The sequence below is a fragment of the Ailuropoda melanoleuca genome, chromosome 11 (assembly GCF_002007445.2).
Source record: "Ailuropoda melanoleuca isolate Jingjing chromosome 11, ASM200744v2, whole genome shotgun sequence".
NCBI classification, from domain to species: domain Eukaryota; kingdom Metazoa; phylum Chordata; class Mammalia; order Carnivora; family Ursidae; genus Ailuropoda; species Ailuropoda melanoleuca.
In genome coordinates, this window is record NC_048228.1 from 22,328,935 (window position 1) to 22,352,482 (window position 23,548).

At 42.2% G+C, this 23,548-nt stretch overlaps 2 protein-coding genes across 3 annotated transcripts in view; both read left to right on the forward strand.

Annotated features, from left to right (window-relative positions):
* The window catches only part of CFI (complement factor I), a 56,478-nt gene extending 53,983 nt beyond the window's left edge, over nt 1-2,495 (forward strand). For both annotated transcript variants that reach the window (XM_019810024.2, XM_011237361.3), the window contains exon 14: nt 2,162-2,495. In XM_019810024.2, coding sequence (XP_019665583.2) covers nt 2,162-2,379 — 218 coding nt within the window. In that variant the 3' untranslated portion in view covers nt 2,380-2,495. The remainder of the gene's footprint in view (nt 1-2,161) is intronic.
* A 7,661-nt stretch (nt 2,496-10,156) lies between these two features.
* On the forward strand, nt 10,157-23,548 carry PLA2G12A (phospholipase A2 group XIIA). The gene is made up of 4 exons (XM_002929337.4): nt 10,157-10,527; nt 19,631-19,707; nt 20,885-21,050; nt 23,004-23,548. The coding sequence occupies exons 1-4, from the start codon at nt 10,317-10,319 to the stop codon at nt 23,120-23,122; spliced, it is 573 nt and encodes a 190-aa protein (XP_002929383.1). The 5' UTR covers nt 10,157-10,316; the 3' UTR covers nt 23,123-23,548.

Here is a 23,548-nt window from a genome sequence, read left to right on the forward strand (position 1 = left end):
ATTAGGGAAATCGGTCTGTAATTCTCCTTTTTGATGGTGTCTTTGCCTGGTTTGGGGATCAAGGTAATATTAACCTCATAGAAAGAGTTTGGTAGCTTTCCTTCTGTTTCTATTTTTTGAAATAGCTTTAGGAGAATAGGTATTATTTCTTCTTTGAATGTTTGGTAGAATTNTTTGGTAGAATTCCCCAGGAAAACCATCCGGGCCTGGAGTTTTGTTATTTGGAAGGTTGTTTATCACAGCCTCAATCTCCTCATAATTAATTGGCCTGTTTAAAAAATCTATCTTCCTGTTTCAGTCTTGGTAGTTTATAGGTTTCCAGGAAGGCCTCCATCTCTTCCAGATTGCTTAGTTTTTTTGGCATATAACTGTTGATAAAAATTTCTAATAATCCTTCCAATTTCAATGTTGTTGGTTGTGACCTCTCCTTTTTCATTAATAATTTTATTAATTTCAGTCCTTTCTCTTTTCTTTTGGATAAGTCTTGCCAGTGGTCTATCAATTTTATTAATTCTCTCAAAGAACCAGCTTCTAGTCCTGTTGATTTGCTCTACTGTACTTCTGGTTTCTAATTCATTTATTTCTGCTCTAATTTTGGTCAACTGCTTCCTCCCATGGCACCTTTTATGACCCCTGCCACCGTCCTTTACTATCAGAGTGGTGCTAGTGCCCCTAGCTCATGTTGCAAGCTCTCAGGGTTCTCATGTCAGAGTGGAAGAAGGAATCTTGCAGACACAACAGGGTGAAGTGAAGTGAAAGTTTATTAAGTGAAGGTGAGAGCAGAAAGGAAAGAAAAGCTCCCTAGAGTGAGAGGGGTCATGAATGGGTTGCCATGGAGGGCCTTTAGTGGCAGGCTTTTATTGAGAACTGACCGGGAAGCTTGTGGCCTTGAGATTCTTGTGTCTTGGTTTGTTCCCTTATCTCTTGTTTCACTCTGTCTCAGCGTCTCCGGAGCCCAGTCAGGGGAGTCAGGGCCTCCTATCTCTCCTGTCTAGACCTTAACCCCTTCCCTAATCCTGGGACAGACCCTGTGGGCAGAAAGAGCTGTCTTGAGATTGTGAGGAATGACTGATTGTGTACTTTTTAATTAGTGGGGGTGAGGCATAGTGCGACTCTCCAAGGAATCTGGAAGCAAGGCTTTCAGGACCTTGAGGGGCCAGCTGCTGCCAAGATAAGGTTACTTTTAAACATTAAGGCACTAGGGCAGCCACCAGTACCTTGAGGAAGGTCACGCTCTGCATGTTTCAGGTACCTATCAGTGGGCTGTGAACTGTAAGGAGATTTTCATTTAAGCTACATTTCTTTTGCCTTTGTTTCCCACATCACTAACACAGCTACAGCAGTTCACCACTTACGGTGGTGACACAAAGGCAGGGAACCAGCCGGGGTAATGCATTTACAATGCTTTACTAAAACCATTTATAAATAGTGTATTCCAGAAAAAGGCAAAGTTATTGACATCCTATAACTTTTGGGATCAGTGATTTAAAAACCTTAGAAAGTCCTCAGAGTGAGAAGAAAGTAAACACCATTCCCTGTGCCCTCCCTTCTTAAATGGAGTTCAGGATGACAGAGGACAAAAGGCGAGAATAGCACAAAACCCACCAGGAGGCAATTATCACAGTTAAGAGAAAAAGCTGGAAGGTCTGCCTGCCTGAGTTCAAGTCCAACCTCTGCCCCTTAGTAGCTGTATGACCTTGGACAAATTAGTTAACCTCTCTGTGCCTTATTTGTCTCATATGAAAATAAGGACAATAATGATACTTATAGGGTTGTGGTTTAGGATTAAAACAATGAATGACTAATACATATTAAGCACTCAGTAAGCACGAAGTATTTCCATTATTTTCCCACTCAGCATTGGATGCTACTTTCAGATTGCAATCTCGTCAGAGTATAAACGTGCATGAAACAGGAAGCACGGGGAGCACTCACTAAATATGGAGAACGAGCAGAAGACAAAGTGCTTCCCAACCTGCACCTCTCCACCTCGGGGGGCCCAGCAGGGCCCTGTGAGGGAAAGTACGCCTTATTTCCGGTTAGCGAAGTGTGAGAAAGCCAACGTTGGTACACACCTTGGCGGAGGAGACAGGAAGTCGGCATGGCGGCCTCGACAAACAGAAGCACGTGTGTGATTTTCTTTTCCCTTTGTCTTGTTCAGGTACAGATGACGGTTCCATCGATGCCTGTAAAGGGGACTCCGGGGGTCCCTTAGTCTGTAAGGATGTCAACAATGTGACTTATGTTTGGGGTGTTGTGAGTTGGGGTGAAAACTGCGGAAGACCAGAGTACCCAGGTGTCTACACCAAAGTGGCCAATTATTTTGACTGGATTAGCCACCACGTGGGAAGGTCTCTTATTTCTCAGTACAATGTATAAAATTGTGATCTCTCTCTTCTGCTCTTTTTCTTTTGGTAGTTGGATTTTAGTTGAAATGATACTGCATGATTAGTACTTCTCTCGGAAAAAAATAATAAAGCACGTTTTATTGGATATTTTTAAAGGTCTCTGCTAAGCTTCTTCCATATCGGAACTTTGCTGTATAATTATCAGAGAAATATTTGAGTCGGGCATACATACTTTATTTAGTAGAAAATGTGATTAAATTATCTCTTTATACAGGAAGGATATATTGATTATGCTAAAGGTTTTGCTAGTTGAATGACACTGGATTCACATAAGCTCGCGTTCAAACCCCAGTTCTACCATCTACTAATTACTTGGCCCTAGACAATTTATTATCTTCTTTGGGTCTCATGTTCTACCTTTAAAATGGAAACTAGAATTTTGCAAAAATGAAACCACATACTAAATAAAATGTTTGCATAGTACCTGTCACAGGAAAATAACTGACCTCACGGCTCTTGTCCCACTTCTCTGTTTTTTAAAGTATTAAAAGTTCTCTTGAAAGATTTGTCTTTGGTTCCCCATTTCAAAAGTCCTCCTTGACCCTCCCTTTAAACTCTCCACAGATACTGCCACACAACCACTGACCTCCTCGGTGTCAAACCAGCAGTCACTTAGCTACTCTCTTCTCCCCTGCCTAGCAGCAGTAGACACAGTCCGCCCCTCAGGACATCACACTCTGCCTGGCCCACTGCCTCCCTGGCCGCTCTCAGCCTCCTTCCCAGTCTCTTCCTTCTGGTCATTCCTTTCACGTTGTGCTTTCCCTAGTGATCTTACCTAGAGTCCCTTCTAAATCCCACCCACAGTCCAATGACCCACCAATCCATATCTCCAGCCCTGATCTTCCTAAATCCCAGACTTGTATTTCACTGAGCACTTAACACCTCCATCTGGACATCTAACAGCATTTCAAAAGAAATACAGCCAACGCAAAATGGCCCTTTCTTTATCCAGGTCCTCCCTTCTTAGTAAATGGCATATACTCAGGGCTCTCCTGTGGACCCACTGCACGGTAGGCACCAGTGTCTTTCTATCATGTGACCTACTTTAGTCTCAGCATAGCACTTGCCATCATGCAACATGTCCTGTTCTCATTGGTTTGTCTGCTTCTTCGCCACAATGCTCACCCACCCACTACCGCCCCTACTTACTACACCGTAGGACACGCGAGAGGAGAGACTGCCTTCCTTCTGTCCGCACCCTTAGCACTCGGTTCACAGGTGGTGCACAGTGACTAAATGTAGCTGCTTTTATTATGATGATTTAAAATGCAGCTATCATCATCCCGAAGCCTGAGGTATATTTTTCACATGAATATTACCTTCAATACCTGGGGTTCAGTCCTGGATAAAGCCCAATTGTTTTAATAAGACAAATGCCATTTCTATGTATATTCCAAAGTAGCTTACTCTCAGATTTTTTTTTCCTTTTTAAAAATATTGGTAACATAAACATACATTTTTAACCGCTTTAAGCATTTTGAAGGGCACAGTTTAGGAGCGTTAAGTACGCTCCCCTTGTTGTGCAACCTCGCCGTCTCCAAAAAGTTGTTCATCTTCCCAAACTGAAATTCTGTGCCCCTTACACACTAACTCCTCCTCCCCTCCCATGCTGCCCAGATTTGTAATGCCTTTTGTCATTGAATGCGAGACAGTATTTGGTAATCCATGGCTGTGTAAGAAAGAACCCTCACATATTTATTTAAATAACCATTGTTTATTATTTTGCTCACATGTCTGGGGATTGACTGGGCTCAGCCGGCCATTTCTTCCATCCTCTGGTGTAGTTGCTATCAGACAGGGAGGGCTGGGGAAGGGTCATCTTGAAGGCCTCACTCACGTGTCTGGTGCTTGGGCTGACAGAGCTCAAACAGCTGGGGCTTCTCAGGCTTCTCTCTCTATGTGGTCGTCTCCACTTGGGCTCCCAACATGGGGACTCAGGGCACTAGACTCATACTTAACAGCTGACAAACCAGAATAGCCTTTATAAACCCAGCCTTGGAAGTCATTTAGCCTCGCTTCCATCACAAGACCTGACCAGGTTGAGGGGAGGAAATATAATCCATCTCTTGATGGGAGGGGTGTCAAAAAATCTGTGGCATGTTTTAAAACCTCCACCATGTCCTTGCCCAGCAAACCTGGACTCCTGGGTATGAGCATGAAGGGCTGCCAGGTGGGAGAAGGTAGCGTCGTGGCCCCTTGAAGAGCCAAGCCGTCTGCGTGGTGACCTAGGATCTGGAGGCTTCACAGCCGAGTGGACCAGAATCGGGGCTTGAAGAGTGAAGAGCCAGCTTCTCCATAGTGACTCCATGTGACAGAGACAGGAACAGCAGGTGTGAGATGACTGGACTCCAGGGTTCTCTCAGTCAAGAGGTCTATGTAAGGGTTCCTGGCTGCAGACCACAGAAGCCAATCTAATTGATTTAATGCAAAAAAAAAAAAAAATGTGTTCCAAGATACTATGCAGTTCACAGACTCTCCGGGACAGCCGGAGAATTGGCTATGCATTTGGGGATAGCGCTCAAAGAGCACTGCAGGACTCCTTATCAGAGATTCCCACTGCCACTGGCTCGGGTCCCAGGCTCCATGCAGAGGCTGCACACCGGACACTACTGCTGGGCGCTCCGCCACTCCTGCTGCTGTGAGTTAGCATGACCTTTCCTGAAGGTGGTCAGCAAACAGAGCTCCCTAGATGTGGAGCACTGCCATCGTCTTGTATCGAACCCTGGCCTCAGAGCTCACTATCCTATGAGGGAGACAGAGGAAATTATAAAGCTGCACTTTGCCACGGATGACGGAGAGGAAAGCTCAAGGGAGACTCATAAATCAATCTGAAGTGTCAAAGAAAGCCTCCCCAGAAGTGAGCTTAATCTGAATTCCAGAAGACATTTCCAGGCAGATGTAAATGCAAAGGCTTGAGGGGCCATCCAACCATGAAAGGGGACAGAGAACAGTGCAGCATGACGGCGGGGGTGCCCAGGGTGCAACTGACATGCTGGAGAGGGAGAAAAGGGCAGATCAGAGAGGGCTTCATGCCAAAGAGTTGGGACCACTGAAAGACTTTGGAAAGCTCCCCCTGGAGGCATCGAGGAAGATGTATTGGAGGGGGTGAGATGGGGTAGGAAAGACATTGAAGAGACTATTGGAGCAATCCAAATGAAAAAATGACGAAGGGAGAAACTATAGCAGGGCACTTTTAAAGAGGATGGCACTGATCCCAGATATATTAAGGACTGAAATAGATGGCAGCTGGGGACAGAAGAGAGGACAGGGCACTAGGGAGAGGGATAGGAGTCTAGAATAACTCCCAAGTTTTCCCTTGGATAATGAGATGAATGCTGTTGCCATTAATTGAAGAAATAAAGGAAACAGAGAAAGAGAAGCAGGTTTCATTAGTTAAGGATATTTTGAAGCTGTGAGGTTTATGGGAGCCTAGGAAAGATGTGTATAGCACGCAATAGGAAATATGAAACTGAAAATCAGTCAGAGGTTTGGAAGTAGCCAGAAACCCACCCTAGAGAAACCACACACCTGAATTTATCCTGATGGTCTAAAACCTTGCAGTCGTACCCAAGTGTGTTCCTTTCCATCCTGTCCAGCGCATCCTCTCTGTATGCCTAGTAATCTTACATTCTACCCACAAAGATCCCTTGAAAATCTCTTCCCTGATTGCTGTGCTTTGACTGTTGTGTTCCCCCAAAACTCATGTTGAAATCCTTAAGCCCAGTGTGATGTATTAGGAAGTGGAGTCTTTGGGAGATGCTTAGGTCATGAGGGTGGAGGCCTTATGATTGGGATTAGTATTTTATAAAAGAAACCCCAGAAATTCCACCCCTCTTCCATCATGTGAGGACACAGAGAGACGTCAGTCATCCGCACGCTGGAAGAGAGCCCTACCCAGAACCTGACCACTCCAGCACCCTGATCCTGGACCTCCAGCGCCTAAAAGTGTGAGAAATAAACTTCTGCTGTTTATAAGTCACCTAGTCTGTGGTACTTTGTTACAGCAGCCCAAACAGACTAAAACACTGATCAAATTTGCCTGATAGAACATCTAAAATGGCAAGCCGTTATCTTCAATATAACACGGAACCAGCCCACACTTATAGACCTCGTGTAGCCATCTTTTGTCCTTCACTTTGTCCCCGGTTTGCAAGCTATTCATGCTATTAATTTTTTATTTTTTTAAAAGCCGAGACTGGAAACACTTATTTCCTCTTGATTTGAGCCCTTTTTAGAAACCAATGTTCCAGCCTTCAGCCTTAACACTGGCCAAAGATTGATCATTATGGTTGGAATGGTTTCACCACTTGGCATTTATTTTCATCTCAATAACACTGCTCAGGCCATTTGCTGAGACATTGGAAAAGACTAAAAAATGGAAACTGCCCTTGATCATTTGTATTTTGTTGATTTTGTGTTGTTTCAAATAACACAGAGGATTCTCCTCTCCAAGCATTGAGTTAATATGTTACATTAAACCCAACACATTTGGCATTCTTACTCATTAATATCATCATGTTCCTTATGTCCATGACAGTGAAGAGACCGTTTGGGATTTCCAGAAGATGTATCTGACTGATTATGCTTATAACTGGACTGGAAAGCTCTGTATAGAAAACACAGCCTAGGGACGCCTGGGTGGCTCAGTCAGTTAAGCGTTTGCCTTCGGCTCAGGTCATGATCCCAGGGTCCTGGAGTCGAGCCCCGCATCAGGCTCCCTGCTCAGTGGAGAGCCTGCTTCTCCCTCTCCCACTGCCCTTCCCCCTGTATGCTCTGTCAAATAAATAAATCTTTTAAACAAAACAAAACAAAAACACAGCCTAGTCTCAGCCACCCAGAAGATCCCATTCCAAGGCACATGTATCATGCAGACAAGAATCTGCACATATACAGCATATTTTATATTTTCATAATTTTGTTTGAATAGAGGAAAATTCCTCTTACTTTTTTTTTCTCCTCTCACTACAAGTATGTCTTGTCGCCAGTGTTCCACTGAAACTTTTCTTGTGAAGTTCACTGTGACCTCCATGTTATCAAATTCAGTAATCAGTATCAGGTCCTCTTCTGCCCCCATACCAGCCACATCGGTGGTTCTGTGTTTCTTAGACCCCCGGCAAGAAAGCACTCTCTTCCTGCATTTGGATGCCCCTTCTGAGCCTCTTTTGCCACTTCTTAGTTCCTCAACCTCCTACGACTTAGACTTCGTTCTGCTTCTCCTCACACTCACTTTTTAGAGGATCTCTTCTAGTCCCATGGCTTTAAAAGTCATTTCTATGCTGATGACTTCCAAATAAATTTCTAGTCCTTATCCCACCTCTGAACTACAAATTCAAAATAAGTTTCTCAAACATGGTATGTCTGAAATTAATGTCCTAAATTTTCCCTGAAATCTGCTCCTTCTGGAATCCTCCCCATTTCATTTTGTGAGAACTCACTATCCTAAGTGCTAAAGCCAAAACTTCAATGTCATTGATTTGTCTTTCCCTCATATACCATACTCAATCCAATAGTAACTCCTGTTGGCTCTACCACTAAGTTCTATCTAGAATGTGACCACTTTCGCACCTCCACTGCTCCTTCCCTGGGCCAACTCATAATGATGTCTTACCTGGTTCATTACATCCTAACTGGCTTCCTTTCTTCAGCTCCTGCACATCCACAGTCAAAGTATATCTAGACAACCTCGCCATTTGCTGGCAGGAAAGACCTGGAAGTTGTGGGTTTGCAACCAACAGTGTCTGTCACAAGGAGCCCTGCATTTTTATTTTGTACTGAGCCCTGCAGGTTATGTAGCTGGTCCTGTAGTCAATGCCAAACTCTAGTATCTAGCAGCAGGAATTAAGGGGGAAAAGTAAATCTTGGAATTACTGCAGCAGAACAACAAATATCTAATGATTGAATATGAAGTGAAATGTAAAAATAAAACTTAGAATCTTGTTTTCTAGAAAGATGGTGGTGATTCCTTTGGGGAATACAGTGGAAAAGGAAATTTGTTTCAGAGAAAATGAGAACAACTCTCTTAGTCCAAGGAACCAGAGTCTGAGAATTTAATCCCTAAAGAGAGATGAAACAGAGAAGACTAAATCTGAATCCTCAGAGCAGAGGCTGTAGTTAAGGCATAAGAAATTAGATGAGATCACCAAGGAGTAAATGTATAGAGAAAAGGCAAAAGGGAGACCCTTTGGGGCTTCAGTAACTGTGGGTTGGAATCAGGTTACTACATTCTCTTTTGTTGTGGAAGATTTACTCACATATCTCTGAAGACTTGAAAGAACCAAACCTAGTTTAAGGGTTTGGGTGGTGGAATTAGGTGGGACCTCAGAGGTAATCTAATTCAACCCCCACACTTCAGAGACGAGAAAACCACTGCTCCAAAAAACTTAAAAAAATCCTATGTTCCCTTTTCTGAATGTTTTGAAATGTGCTGTCCAAAAATGAAGGAAAGAAAAGTCTTTGGCATCTCATGAAGGTAGGAATAGCCCCCAGTTTGACTGGATACTGTCACCTGACTCCTCTGTACTTTGACTCCTTCACCCTAAAAGGCGGACAATACCTCCACGGGCACAGGTCTCCCCTTCCTCCATTGTGGTAGGTAGATCACAGCCCAAGGGCGCCTGGTGAGGGTTGCAGCATGGGGTTGGGCTACATCTGTCTGTGTCTGCCAGGAGGGATTCCTTTTTCTGTTTCTAACTCACCTAAACTCTGCATCCCTGTAAAGTGGTGTTCTGAATGTGAGATGGTGTTATGTGGAGTACATGACACAGAGTAAGTTCTCAATAAAGAGGGATATAATTCTTAGCAACTCTTTTGTGCACATTTATTATACTTATGGAGCTTGTAACAAACACAAAACGCCAAATTAGAATTTATTGGTAATTTTAATAAGGAAAGACGCATGTATTCCCAACACTTGCAATACTGCCCTGGATCTTACTATAAAATTCTTGGAAATTTCCGGGATACTAATATAACGAGATATTTATAGCTCTGTTAAAGAACTGCCGCAATTATTATTTAAGGATTCTGCACAGCACAGGGGAAAAAATACTGAGAAACCTCACCGGCTATCAAATTACAAAATAGGGTGAGCAGGAAAACAGTGATTTTCAATTAAGATTTTTTTTTTAAACTGTATTCAAGCGTAGAGTACCCTTTCTTCCTTATCAAGAAAGAAAACACAGTTTCTATTGTCAAACCATTTTCTTTTTCCAGAATTTCTAAATGAGGATCTAGCTCATGCCTGTCAGTCAGGCACCACCCCGCCCTTGGGTCGACGGGTCTGGTTCCTGCTCCCCCAGCTGCGGCTACCGCGGGTCCAACGGCGCGTACGCGAGGAGGTGAGATCCGGATTCCGGTCCACGCGTCAGGCAGAACCGCGTTTTCAAACCGAAACTTAGCTCGACCCCTCGCAGCTCGCCCTGTTAACAGGCGACGGGAACTCATTTCTCCCACGGCGTCCACACCCAGAAAAGCTCGTCGCTACGGACGGGGGGCGGGAGGGGTGGCGATTGCTGGGCTGAACCCTGACAGGTCAGGGGCACTCTTCACTTGGCTGCCCCCTCAGGCAGTACTAACTAGAGCCCGGGCGGAGGGGCGCCGCGGGCACTGCCTAAGCAGGAAGGTCGCCGCCATTACCCCGCGCTCCCGCTACGCCGGCCTCGGACGCACCACGCTGGCGCGCAGGCGCACAGTAGGGGCCGCGGGCCCAGGCCTGCGCGTGCGCCAGGCCGCGCGTCTTCGCGACGGCGCCGCCTCCCGGCCAGAGCGCCCGAAAGGGCGGTGAGGGCCCGCCTCCCAGCGCGGAAGGAGGCGTGGGCATGGTACCGCCGGGGACGCCGAGCCCCGCGCTGGCGTCGCTGCTTAGGGCGCCCCGTGGGCTCCGTGGGGGCACGGCCCGGTGCTGCGCGGATGGCCCTGCTCTCGTGGCCCGCGCTCGCCTTCGTCGTCGTCCTCTTCCTGTCCGCCTCTCTCCGGTGCCAGGAGCAGGCCCAGACCACCGACTGGCGGGCCACCCTGAAGACCATCCGGAACGGCGTTCACAAGATAGACACGTACCTGAACGCCGCCTTGGACCTCCTGGGGGGCGAGGATGGGCTCTGCCAGTATAAGTGCAATGACGGTGAGAGGGAGCCCAGGCCCTGCGAGGCCCTCGCTTTCAGGGTGTTGCGGGGACAGAGGTAGTGGAGGTGTGGGATGCAAGGCAGACCTTGACGTTGACCTCTAGCTGTGGAAAAACGTAACCACTGCTAGAGTCTTACCATTTTTGTGATTGAGCAATCAAGTTAGGTGTCGCACCACTATTGTTAGAATATAAGAGGTCACCCGAGGGTGTGCTCCCCGTTCTGTTTTCATTGCTTTTGAATTACTACCTTTTCTTCTCTCTTTTCTTTTGCTGTTGCACGAAGTTGCCTCAGGACTCTGTGACATACGCATCGTGGGAATGGAGTGGAACAGACCAGTTTTAGCCCTATATTTTAGCGCCCTTAGCTGAATGTGCAGAATATACAGAGAATTTTAATCATGACGTTTTACCTTTCTCAAGAATTGCTTTTAATTTTTTTTTTCCTGCGGAGCTACAGAAAATAAATTGCGACCTTTGTACAGACTTTTGGTGTACTCTATTGTTGAGAAAGAGTTCCGATAACTCTTCTAGAAATTGTCTATAATGACTTGATAGGAATTTTCTTTCCTTGGATATCAGTGACGCCTCCTCTCCATTTTTGGTTAATACCAATATAATTGTTTTTATTTACTTTTCATATTTTTGAACTTACTCTCTTTGAATCTGAGAACTTGTTTGGTGGCATTGTTGGTAATAATAAACTCAATGTCTTAGAGAGCTTTCTTTTCAAGCCCTTGCTTTTTCTTGAGTGTTTCAATATTGTAGCAGCTCAGATAAAGCACTCAGGCTTTTCTTTGGAAATTCAAAATGTTAAGACGTTGGGAGATCATGTTTCCAGTTAAGAGTAGACAAAGTTGGGACCTACTTCATTTAATGCTTGGCAGCTTAAAGTAATAGGGAACTCAGTGACTAATGGTAAAACCAGATTGCATGTAGGTGAATTTAAAAGAAATTTATGTCATGTAAAACTGTGATGCCACTCGCTGCCTGTAATTCTCAAAATAATTTATAGTTTTATGTTAATGGAGGTAAAGAGTGAGCCATATCTCATATGCTATGAAGTGCTAAATGTTTCCTTCCTAAATTTATGCCTAAATGTTACCACCAGTATGCAATCGGGAAGGATGTTTTTGTCCTTGTAGAGCTTGTTAGGAGGAATAAGTGAATTATTTGAAAATTAAATGGTTGCCTTTCCTGAGGCAGATGTTATAATTTTACTTAGTCATCCCCATTCATTATACAAATATTTGAGTGCCTGTTACGTCTCAAGTGTTCCACCAATTGGAGATTCAGCAGTAAACAAAACAGACAAAATTCCTGTCCATGGAGTTTACGTTTTGGTGGGGAGAGACAGTAAACTAAAAAACAAGTAAAATAAACCAAATATGCAGTATATGTAGGTCTGAAGTATGCCAGTGTTTTGAGAACACTTGTAAAAACATCAGTCGCAGTGTTGGGAGGCAGTTTACTCATTTAAATAGGTTGTTCAGGGAAGGTCTCATTGATAAGATGGCATTTGAGAAGAAATCTGAAAATGCTGAAGATGACACTATGATGACCTGGGGATAAAACCCTCCAGGCAGAGGGAATGGCCAGTGTGAAGGCCTGAGAAGAAAGGCCAGTCAAGGATGACTCTGAAGATTTTGGCCTGAGCCAAAGGAAGGATGTAGTTGCCCTTTACTGAGATAGGAAAGGCTTAGAAGGAGCAGCAGTCTTCTTTAAGTTCTGATGAGTCAGGGGTTCTAGAGTTCATTTACACTTAAAATAGCTCTGAAGTGGAATGAATACTGTTCCTATTATAAAGATGATTTTAATCTTTTGTTTTACTTAACCTTGTTTATCTTTAACAAGCCTCCATAAATTTACCATGTGGAGTCTCAAGCAAGAACTCTAGCATAAAAAAACACAAATGAACTTGAGAATTTAGGAAATGGTACGCTTCGGTGAACATCCTTTTGTGACTTAGTAAATGCTATCTGCTCATAGGACTGTGGTTCCAAGCCACCATGTTGATAATGCCAACATAATGAAAATAGTTCTTTAATTGCTATTATTTGAGAAGTCTTCCCTGGAACACTGTTTCAACCTTTCCCTGATTTTGGAATGCGAGTGATCAAATCAGAACCAAACAGAAACCGACAAATCCCAAAGCTAGAGGAGCGTGGCAGTTAAGGGGTGTTTAATAGTTGCAGTAAAGAGGTAAAGAGAGCTTTAAAAAAGACTTGGTAGTAGGGAGAGTGTGATCAGATTAAAGGGCACACACTTGTTGCATCCAGTTATCTTTGTTTTATCAAAAGAATTGGCTTTATGGAGACTTGCTCCCTTCTGGGCACCATCATCCCTCCGGTGGGAACAACACATTACCGAGATTGAAGTAAAGTTACTTAGGGTAGTAAATTAGATGGTTGCTGTTTTTTTCTTAATTTTTTTTTCCCCCTGACAGCAAAGAAGATTTGAGAAAGAAAACTTCCTGATTTCTTTTGAAAAATAGAAAAAAAAATTGGCTTGTAAAAAGTTTTAGATTTATGGATAAGTAGCTCATTCAGTGATTTATGTTTTAACAGGATCCCTTTAGCTGTTGTGCAAAGGATAAAAGTCCACGGAGGTGGGAGAGCAAGAATGGAAACAGAGTGACAGGTGTAGGAATTCAGACAAAAGATGGAGGTGGTTTTGTCTAGGTTCATAGCAAGAAAGATGGTGAGAAGTGGTTGGATTTGGGTATATATTTTGAAGGAAGAGCCTGAAGGATTTGCTGATAGCTCGGAAGGAAGGTGTGATTAGGGTAAAAAAACGATTCCAAAGTTTTTGGCCTGAATGATTAGAAGGATGGGGTTGCCATTAACTGTAATAGGGCAGACCGTGGAAAAAAGCCACTAGGAAAAAAGAATAGCATATCTGTATGCTTTTGAGAACGATGCAGCAGAGAGTAAAAACACTGTCGAGGGAGAAATGAAGGAGAATTATTGGAATCAGGCCCTTAGGTAAGTGAGAGGCGTGGGTTCCAGTGCATAAACAGATTGGCCAAGAGCACAGGTGGCCTGTCCCTGTTAATAGGAGCAAGGGTAGAGGATATGCGCACAGATGCTGGTTAACTGGATAGATGTCCCGAGTTCTTTACCGATTGCCTCAGTTTTCTCAGTGAATTAGGAATCAGGGTCATCAGCTGAGAGCAAAGTTGGGAATGGAAGTGTTGGAGATTTGAGGAAAATAGGAGAGTGAATGGACTGGAAAAATAAAGTAGCACAAGGGCCCTCCGCAGATTAAATCATGAATTAAAATCTCAAGTGTTTGGGAAAGCAGGTTTGAATTCTATGCTGCATTTCCTATAAAGCACAGTAGTACTAAGATCCTGGACCCAACAGCCTTCCCTTTCTGTTTCTCATCTGCTTCAGTGTCATTCACGTGAAGGAAAGTGGTCTGTTTGGAAGTATTTACATAAATTAAAAAAAAAATACGTAGAAAGGATCTGTCGTTACCTCAGTCCAGGAAAATCTTTAGATCTTATCTGTCCACACAGATGATAAAACAAAACAGCAAGAGAGGAGCATTTGCCTAAGTCAAAAAGTAGAATCAGTGAATAGTATTTCCATTAGTCGTACCCAGTGGGTTTCGTTTGTTTTTTAAATTCTTCTTATCTCATTTTTTTCTTAGCTTTCTGTATTTGCTTACGAATTTTAGGGGGTAGTGGCTCTGTTACATCATGGATTTTGGTTTGACTTTGATGTTGCTTCTGTTATTCAGTGTTTGCTTGCTTTATGTATTAGTCTGTTCAGACTCCTGTAATGAAATACCATACACTGGGTGATTTAAACAGCAGGAATTTATTTCTTAGAGTTTTGGAGGCTGGAAAGTTCAAGATCAAGGTTTGGCCAACACTGTTCTGTAGTGAAGTTTCTCTTCCTGGCTTGAAGGCAACTAACTGCCTTCTTACTGTGTGCTTACATAGTTGGGGGCGGGAGAAGCAAGTTCTCTGGTGTCTCTTCCTTGCCCTACTCTCATGACCTTGTCTAAACCTAATTACCTCCCAAAGGCCCCAACACCAAATCCACTGGCAGTTAGGGCTTCAACATAGGAATTTGGGGCGGACACGGTTCAGTTCAAAGCACTTTGCAAAAATTGGCACCCAGCAGAAATGCTAATTTTTTTAAATGTTTAGCAGTTTACAGCACCATTTACAACAACATTTAAAATGATATTAATATATTTATAATTTTTGGAGTGTATAGCAACTTTCTATATAACTTGTCTTGTTCAGAAATAGTAATTTCAATTTAAAGGTGAATTTAGAACTTCAAAACACTTTAAAAGGTTTTAGGAAATCTGTTATTTCCCAGTTTTCTGGGGTTTTTTGGGTTTTGGGGGGGTTTTGTTTTTTGTTTGTTTGTTATAGATAAGGAATAATTTCAGGTAGGAATTTTTCCCATTTTTTTAATCCAGTAATTTCACAGGGGCCTACTGTGTGCCAGGCGTCTTCTAGGTGAGCAAGACAAAGTTCCTGTCCTTATAGAAACTGGCTATTATGTTAATTTGGTCAATGAATGTTAGAAAGAAGAATAAAACCAACCAAGAGTATATGGAATGGTTATGGAAGGGAAGGGGCACTATTTTAGATGGAGTGAGCAAGGAAGGCCTCTCTGATGAAGTGACATTAGCAGGTTCTTTCAAAAGCCAAACAAAACCCAGACACATGCCCCCTTGCCACTTATGCTGGGGAAACAATTTTACCAGCATTTATTTTGTGGTGTTATTATTCAGTAGTTCACGTGCGATAGATGTTGGTTCTCACTGCATTTTGTCAGCTTCACTTCTCAGAGTAGTTTTAGACACTAGCTCTGTTTGAAACATCTGCCTCCCCCATCGTCGCACCTCCATTTTCAGGTTTGCTGACACATTTGCTTCTGTACCATCTCTGCTCCTCTTCATTCTCCTGTAGCAGGCAGGGTCTGTTTGGGTTTGATGTTTCTCCCTGACTTCACTTGTTTCTGATCATTCTCCCACTCAAAGGCAATTATCTTTAACAAAATGAGAAAATACTTATGTTAATACATATATATGCAGACGCCTATGTATCATTGTCATTACACACACCAGAATGTTAAGAAGTGTTTTATAGACTCAAAATTAGAAGAAAATCCATAGATTAATATAAAATACAAAGGAAAGGAAAAATAGAAGTGCTCCTGTAGTATAAATATTAGAATATTGAGGGAAGCATCTTCCCAGAAAAAAAAAAAGTAGGCACTTGAGATTAGAAACCCACATGCCTTTAAAACTCTAGGCCCATATCAGTTGTCTGAGAGAGATAATCTTTGATTCCCATGGAAAAGTGATAGGTGCCAGAAATCTGGAGACTGGCAGATGGGGAATATACAGGGTATCCAAAAAGTTGAAAAGAGGATAAACAGTATGTTAGTTACATTTTCAAGTAATGTGCCCAATATATGTTGCTTCAACCTTCAGGTACTGTTTTAGGTGATAGATTTCTAAATTGAGAGCAATGAGTCCAGTCATTAACCTGAAAAATACGTTTAGTAAGTACACTACTCTTCCCATTTCCAGACTTTTTGAGTACTCTTCGGCTTATTTCTTGTACTTTTTTCAGATTAAAAACTCAACCCATTGCTTAATGTCTATTGCTAGATGAGTTTCTAAACATTTTACTGTTGATTGTTAAAAACCCCTGACGAGAGCATTGTGATGAGGCTTCAAGAAACTAGAATGGCTTCCCCAAAAATAACATGCCGATCCAGCCTCCCTCCCATTCAGTGAAGAGATTTCTAGTGTGGTAGGACAAAGAAAACCGTAAATCAGATGGCTAGTTTCTCATGATACTCTCATGAGAAATGTAGGCTGGATAAAACTTGATTTAAATGACATCACAGCTGGTTGAGTGGTCTACCCAAAATGTTGGGTTGATGACTTCATCGCTGCTTATAGAGAGGGCTTATCTATGGCAAGGTGTTGCAGACCTCTGCCTTGGTTAATATCTGTGTCTCAAGTTTGAAAATGTCTGGGAGCAACAAGTAACACTGGGTGAATAGCTCTAAATTTAAACTGTGCTGAACAGTCTTGAATGATGAGCTAAAACTAACAAGACAGAATTTCTCAATCTAATATTTAGGCCCAAATTTTGAAATGTAGGAGTGCTGAGTCTGCAGCAGTAGCTGGAGTTTATTTCAGAAAGAACTGATGGTTTTTTCCTATTGTCCGATGTATCTCAGCACGAGACACAGCTAAAATACATGCTAACAATCTTAGGCTCTATTAATAAAAGTACTTTCTCTGCTTCAAAATAGGCCCATCACACCTACTGGTGTTCAGTTTGGGATGGCACATTTTAAAGAGATGTGAGAAACTAGAAGAGATCAGTCTTTGGAGGTTGATTAATACTCGCCAAACTCAAAGGAGACAATAAGCAGCAGTACCAGTTTATTCATGAGTATGAGCACTGCCACGGGGATTTGCCTTCCAAGTCACCTTCTCATTCATTCATTCATCAACAAATACTTACTGAGAACATAACCATATGCCGGGCACTGTTCGAGGCTTTGAAGGTACGAAACAAATTCCTTCTGTCACGGAGTTTTTATTTTAGTATGGGGAGACAGATAATGAAATAAGTAGGTTAATAATATAACATGTTTGATGGTTATGTGTGCTACAAATGGTATGGTCAGAGAAGGCGTTGTTGAGAAGGTGAAGGAGTAACTAGGTACCGGGGGAAGAGCATCCACGTACAAGAACGGCAGGTTTGGTGGCACTAAGGCAGGAGCAGACTTAGATGTCTGTGGAACAATGAAGAGGTGGGATGTGATGGAATGAAGTGAGGAAGAGAGGAGAGAGAACAGTAAGGAGATGAGGTCAGAGAAGTCATGGTGTGTTGTGTGGGGTGCAGATGATACAGAGTTTATAGGCATTGGAAGAATTTTGGCCTGTATTCTGAATAAGGTGAGAAGCCATTGGAGGAGTTTTGGCAGAAGAAAAACTTATCTTACATATTTTAATAGGATCACTCAGGGTCGGTGTTGAGAATAGACGATGGCTGGAGGTGGTGTGGGGTGCTGTGGAGTGGGGAAAGCGGAGTAGGGAGACATTAGGAGATTATGGCAATAATCCGTGGTGGCTTGGAGCAGGATAGTAGCACTGGAGTTGGGAAGAAGTGATTAGATTCTGAATATTTTGAAGGTAGAGTCAGCAGGACATGCTGTGGAAATGGATGTGGGATATAAAAAAATGAGAGAGTCGGGGGTGCCTGGGTGGCGCAGTCGTTAAGCGTCTGCCTTCGGCTCAGGGAGTGATCCCGGCATTCTGGGATCGAGCCCCACATCAGGCTCCTCCGCTAGGAGCCTGCTTCTTCCTCTCCCACTCCCCCTGCTTGTGTTCCCTCTCTCGCTGGCTGTCTCTGTTAAATAAATAAATAAAATCTTTTTAAAAAAAAAAGAAAAGAAAGAAAGAAAATGAGAGAATTGAAGATGGCTAAGGTTTTTTCCTGAGCACCGGGAATGTTGGAGTTACTTTTATCTGCGAAGACAGGTCTATGGATGGAGCAGGTTCGGGGATGAATGTCAGGAGGTGCCTCTTAAGTCTGAGGTGTCCATTAGATATCCAGGTGGTTAGTGTATCCTCCCTCGGTGGGCCCTTTAAAAAGTGGAAAGCAAATCATAAACAGTTTTCTTAAGAATGAATGACCAAAAGCAGGAGTTGAAGAATCACAGTGACTCATCCATGACAGCTTGAGGTATGTACCTTCATATTCCAAGGGCCCTGAAACAGCCATGCTTCTTGGACAGTGCTGGGGAAACAAGACCAACTTTCATTGGCCTCCTCATTCCTCGATCCATCATACCGTTCTCTTCGTCCGTGCTGTTCTTCAGATTGGGCGGAGAGGCTAACACTGTGTATCTTCATGAGGTTATCCTCTCTTTAGGCTCTAGTTCCTCACTTCAGCCGAGCATGTGAGGCTTAGCAACTCACTTAAACCATTTTTAGATCCTTACTTTGAGTGGGTTACTTATTTTGATGGTTAATTACTGGAGGGTTGCTTTCCCCCCCCCACTTTACTTTTGGAGGGTAAACTTACCTTTATTTAAGTCTTCTAGTAATAAATATTGGTTGACTGAAAGTTGGTGGATACTTTATGTTTTTCCTAAGTAAGGAACTATGGGGAGATATTTGGGATAACAAGAGATGTTTTACTTTTAGAATTGAAGATAAATGGTAGTCCCAAATGTTGGAAGGATTATCAAGTGAAATAGGTAATTGGCTTGTTTTGTGTTCCCTAGGAGTAGAGGATTGCTCATAGCAAAACAGGAAAGTGTTTAACAGTTGGTGCCGTTCCACAGTGGCAGAGGCTGTTTCTTGACATTGTAGGAGGGTTGTGGGAGACAAGAGAAAGTAGGTGACTGTTTGCTATCTTGAAGTGATTTGTATATTTCATGAGGAGAGAGATTTTTGAAGTACTTTGCAGCAGTTAAGATTGCTGAGATAATGTCATCCTTCTCCTTGTTACGGAACCATTGATGCTATTAGGGAGACTAGAACTGGAGTAATATGGTTCACCAAGCTATCTTTATTCCTGCCGTTTTTCCTTAGCTGGCAAAGAAGTATATTTGTGAAATAGTTGGGTGGACTCCAGGCTAGAATGTGTGGTCCTGTAATGTCTTAGAATGGCGTTAAGGCAATTAAATGTTCATTGGATGACCTTATCTTCCTTAGATTTAAGCTCTATGAGTAAACTGGTTAGCTAATGGTTATTGACATTTGTGTGCAGCGGAGTATTGGCTGAAGGTTGGGAAGATACAGTTCTTGCCCTGTAAGTTCTTAACCAAAAAATGTAAGTGTTAGAATGTACAGGGGAACAGGGTGGATTTATCTTTCATACATATGGACCCAGTCTGGCATATAACCTCTGAAATCTCCTGAAGTCCAGAGTAAGCTTTTATATGTTTTGTACGGTATAAGCTTAGAATAAAGACATTCAGTTATGTCAGTACCCAAATATTAAATATTTCCAAGGCTAGTCTAGTAGTACATCATAGAGCTTTTTGCATGTTTTTAATCATATTTGAAAATTAATTACGATACTGTTTATATTTTACAGGATCTAAGCCTTTCCCACGTTATGGTTATAAACTCTCCCCGCCGAATGGATGTGGCTCTCCACTGTTTGGTGTTCACGTAAATATACTGTTTTCTTACTTGAGAAGCTTTATGATCAGTAGGCTATGTAGTACTCTTTTTTTTTTTTTAATTTATTTATTAAAGCGAGCATGCACAAGTGGGGGTGGGGAAGGGCAGAGAGAGAGGGAAAGAGAATCTCAAGCAGACTCCCTGCTGAGGATGGAGCCCAGCGAGCAGCTCAGCCCTGAGATCGTGACCTGGGCCAAAATCAAGAGCCGGACTCAGCCAACCGAGCCACCCAGGCGCCCCAACTATGTAGTGCTCTTAGTAATACAGGCTGTCAGTGTGTTCTCAGGGTCACAAATAATTTTGCTTGTTGTAATGGTAATTAGGTTTATTATATTCTTTTATAGCTAAAACACATTTAATAAGTCCTAACAAAAATTAATGGAATAAAATTCATGTTTTATTTTTTAATCTTGTAGATGTTAATACTATTAAAAAGATATTTCCTCATGTCACAAACATGGTTTAAAAATTTGGAGTATAGAAGTAATGCTACTTATGATGAAAAAGTACAGATAAAGCTTAATATTTTATATATTAAAGCAAAGGTAAGGAAGATAACTCTGTTTTTTGTAGGTGAAGCTGAATCTGAGCCCACTATTGTGGGAAAAAAAAATGTTTATGAGTGATTCCTGGACACAAGGGTTTTGCATATAAAGTTATTTAAACCAGTTAAAGATAAGTTATAGATTTGAAGGAACAGTATCTTTAGGGAATGGATACTTAGAGTCGAACCACAATAACATAAAATGTAAGTTGTAGGAGCTTAAAAGTTTTCAGTGATATTTCGTATAAAGTACATTTTATAGGGGGAAGGGGACAAAATACTTTGGAATGTCCAAACATCAGTCTTTGCTCTTAGCCTGACCTGTTTTTAAAACTCTGTTTTGTGTTTTGGACAGTTGGAAGTTACATTTGTTACCAGAAGGTAACTGTGAATATTGCAAAATAGGGAGTTCTGAGGCATGGCTGAGAGGGAGAGAACATGGGTGCATGCGGGTGAGTGATGGGCAGACGTATAAATAACATGGGAAACATTTGTAAACAGAAATGGATTTGGGAAATTATACAGCAGTCATCGTCCTTGATTTCTAAGTCTACCTGAATGCAGTACTTCAGAGAAGTTTTGAATGTCATCAACAATAATCCATTCAAATGCCTCTTTCAGCTTAATATTGGCATCCCTTCCCTGACAAAGTGCTGCAACCAACACGACAGGTGCTATGAGACCTGTGGCAAAAGCAAGAACGACTGCGATGAGGAATTCCAGTACTGCCTGTCTAAGATCTGCCGGGATGTGCAGAAGACACTAGGACTAGCTCAGCATGTCCAGGGTAAGGAGGATCTGGCGGGATGGAGACGAGAGCAGTTTGTCAAGTTTTATTGACTGCTTTATGTTTCAGTATAGGATTTACCCCTAGAAATCTTTCGCTATGTATTACTGTATCTGTTGTGACACAGCCCCTTCAATTTTCTGAGATGAGGAGTCATGGATTTTGTCATCTCAAATGATCTGTAGTCATGGAAGCAAAAAGTGTTAGGAAACCTTGGGAAGGGGGTATGCGAGGCAGAAAAGAGTTCACCCAAGATCTTGTGCCCTGTAGTCTCTCTAATTATCCGGAGCCTAAAGTTTGAAATCCTGGATCCAGTGATTTTAAGGGTGTAACATATGATTCAGAGTGGGAAGTTCTAGAAGATTTGAGCTTTAACTCTGTCTCCTCATATGTATCTGTGTCAGGAGGGTCTCCAAAAGCACCCCCAGGTTTGCTAGGAGGATTCACAGGATTCAACATATAGTCATACTCAGAGTGAAGGGATACAGAGCAAAGTCAGCAAACGGTAAAGGTGCATCAGTGTTCTCGTTTATAAAATAATACCCATCTCATAGAGGTCTCATAAAGATACAATAAGATATTTGTGGAAATACAAATCACTACAAATACTAGAAGTTACAAAATCTTTTCGCTGTCAAGCCGAAGTATTTATCATACGTTGAAATCGGAAGACAAGGTGCAAGAAAGGAAACTATAGATTTTTAAGCATTTTTCATAAGAAACTGTGCTATTTTAGGTATGTTTTCCTCAATGTTCACAACCCTAAAGAAGTTAGGTAGTGGTGTTCTCAGTTGTCAAGGAAGGAAACGGAGGTTCAAAGAAGTAACTTGTCCTAAGTTGCATTCTTCTGATTTTAAAACCTTTGTTCTCTCTACTGCAGTATTCCCCAAGCACTGTCATAGGTCTGATTCTGAATTCCTAGTTATAACTGTCAAGGAAGAAGTCTCTGCTCCAGGGGCAGCTTGAACTCTCAGCCTCTGAATCCCTTTGCCTGCTTGCGGCTGAGGCAGACTAGTTGCACAGCGGAAGTGTACGTGGATGTATTTCCTGTCTTCTGATCTAAGGGCATACTAATGTGGCTAAATGATGAGCCAATTTCCTTGCAGTGCCCTACTGAATAATTATACCTTTACACTTCTGTGGTGGTTGTGTTCCTTAACGGCACAGCCTTTTGGAGAACTTTGAAAATGTCAAGATTTTGCAATGAATAGTTTCTTCCTTAACATGAGTATTTGAAACTGGAAGTATTTGGACGACTAAAAGCTACTCTGTGCTGTGTCTCTGGAAGTGAAGTGTATGAAGACAATCTCGCCTGGCTGTTCCAAGCTTCTTAGAATAAGAAAAGTAAATCCATTATCTTTTTTATAGTCCTAAAAAAATTTTCAGCCCTGCCAGAGGAAAAATACTTTTGATTCCTAGGTCTCCCTTCCCAGGCTGAATTGGGGTATCGAGAAAAAGAGAGAGACTGGGGTTCATTTACCTTAAGCATCTTAAATGATGTGTGATCAGTTCTTTAGAAGTCATTGGCCATAATTAAATGTTTTGAAGTTTCTCTGTTTTTAACCTTTATTTTTTCTACACCTAAACATCTTTCCTTGAAATGCAAAATTTAGAGTGTTCTAAGGCATCTTTATTAGTGGTATTTTTCAGATAAAAGGAAAAGTAACAGTGATGAACTGATCAGCGTTACTGAGAGAGACTCATTTGCCTAGTAGAAAAAAATTGGGTTGAACAGTTGCGAGCAAACAAAAAAGTAGATACATGCTCGAGATGCTGACACTTAAAGTCCGTATGCACGTGCTTCTGGCCTGTGAGGGTTTGGGAGGACGTTGACATGACATGTTTACGTGCCCACCAAGGATGTGCTTGACATGGTGCCGTAACATGTAACACGTGGAGGGAGCGCGGTGCTTTGCGGTTGCTCAGCAGTAACAGCACTTCCTTACTTTGCAGCCTGTGAAACGACAGTGGAGCTCTTGTTTGACAGCGTTCTACATCTAGGCTGCAAACCGTATCTGGACAGCCAACGAGCCGCATGTCGGTGTCGCTACGAAGAAAAAAGTGATCTTTAAAGAAGATGCTGACCGTTGATGACAGCAGATAAGGACAGCAGGATATAGCCTTTAACGAAGAACTGCTGTTTTTACAGCATAAAGCTGCCTTATTTTTGTGAAAGGATTATTTTAAGACTTTATTTTGACATTAAAACTAAACTAAAGAAAAAAGGGGGAGGTGATCTTCCTGGACCTTGCTACCTTCATGTACCAAATTGTCTTGACCAATCTCAGAAAGAGGTGCATGTTAAGGGGAGAATATTTTAAAAGAAGGAGTCTGTAATTCAGTTTTCACAACTGTATTTACCAAAACAATGAGGTCAAATGTAAAATTGATCACAAGGTATGTTGAATATCATCTTACTTGGAAATATGGGAAAATCTTCACTTAGAAGTATATGTTTACTTTAAAATTTTAAATATACATTTATTCCTGGAAAGATC

Bases quoted from the DNA above. Each gene is read 5' to 3' on its own strand.
- PLA2G12A (XM_002929337.4), top strand. From the start codon at position 10,317: ATGGCCCTGCTCTCGTGGCCCGCGCTCGCCTTCGTCGTCGTCCTCTTC. The intron at 10,528-19,630 runs GTGAGAGGGAGC...TATATTTTACAG, and splicing joins CCAGTATAAGTGCAATGACG to GATCTAAGCCTTTCCCACGT. The intron at 19,708-20,884 runs GTAAATATACTG...TGCCTCTTTCAG, and splicing joins CTCCACTGTTTGGTGTTCAC to CTTAATATTGGCATCCCTTC.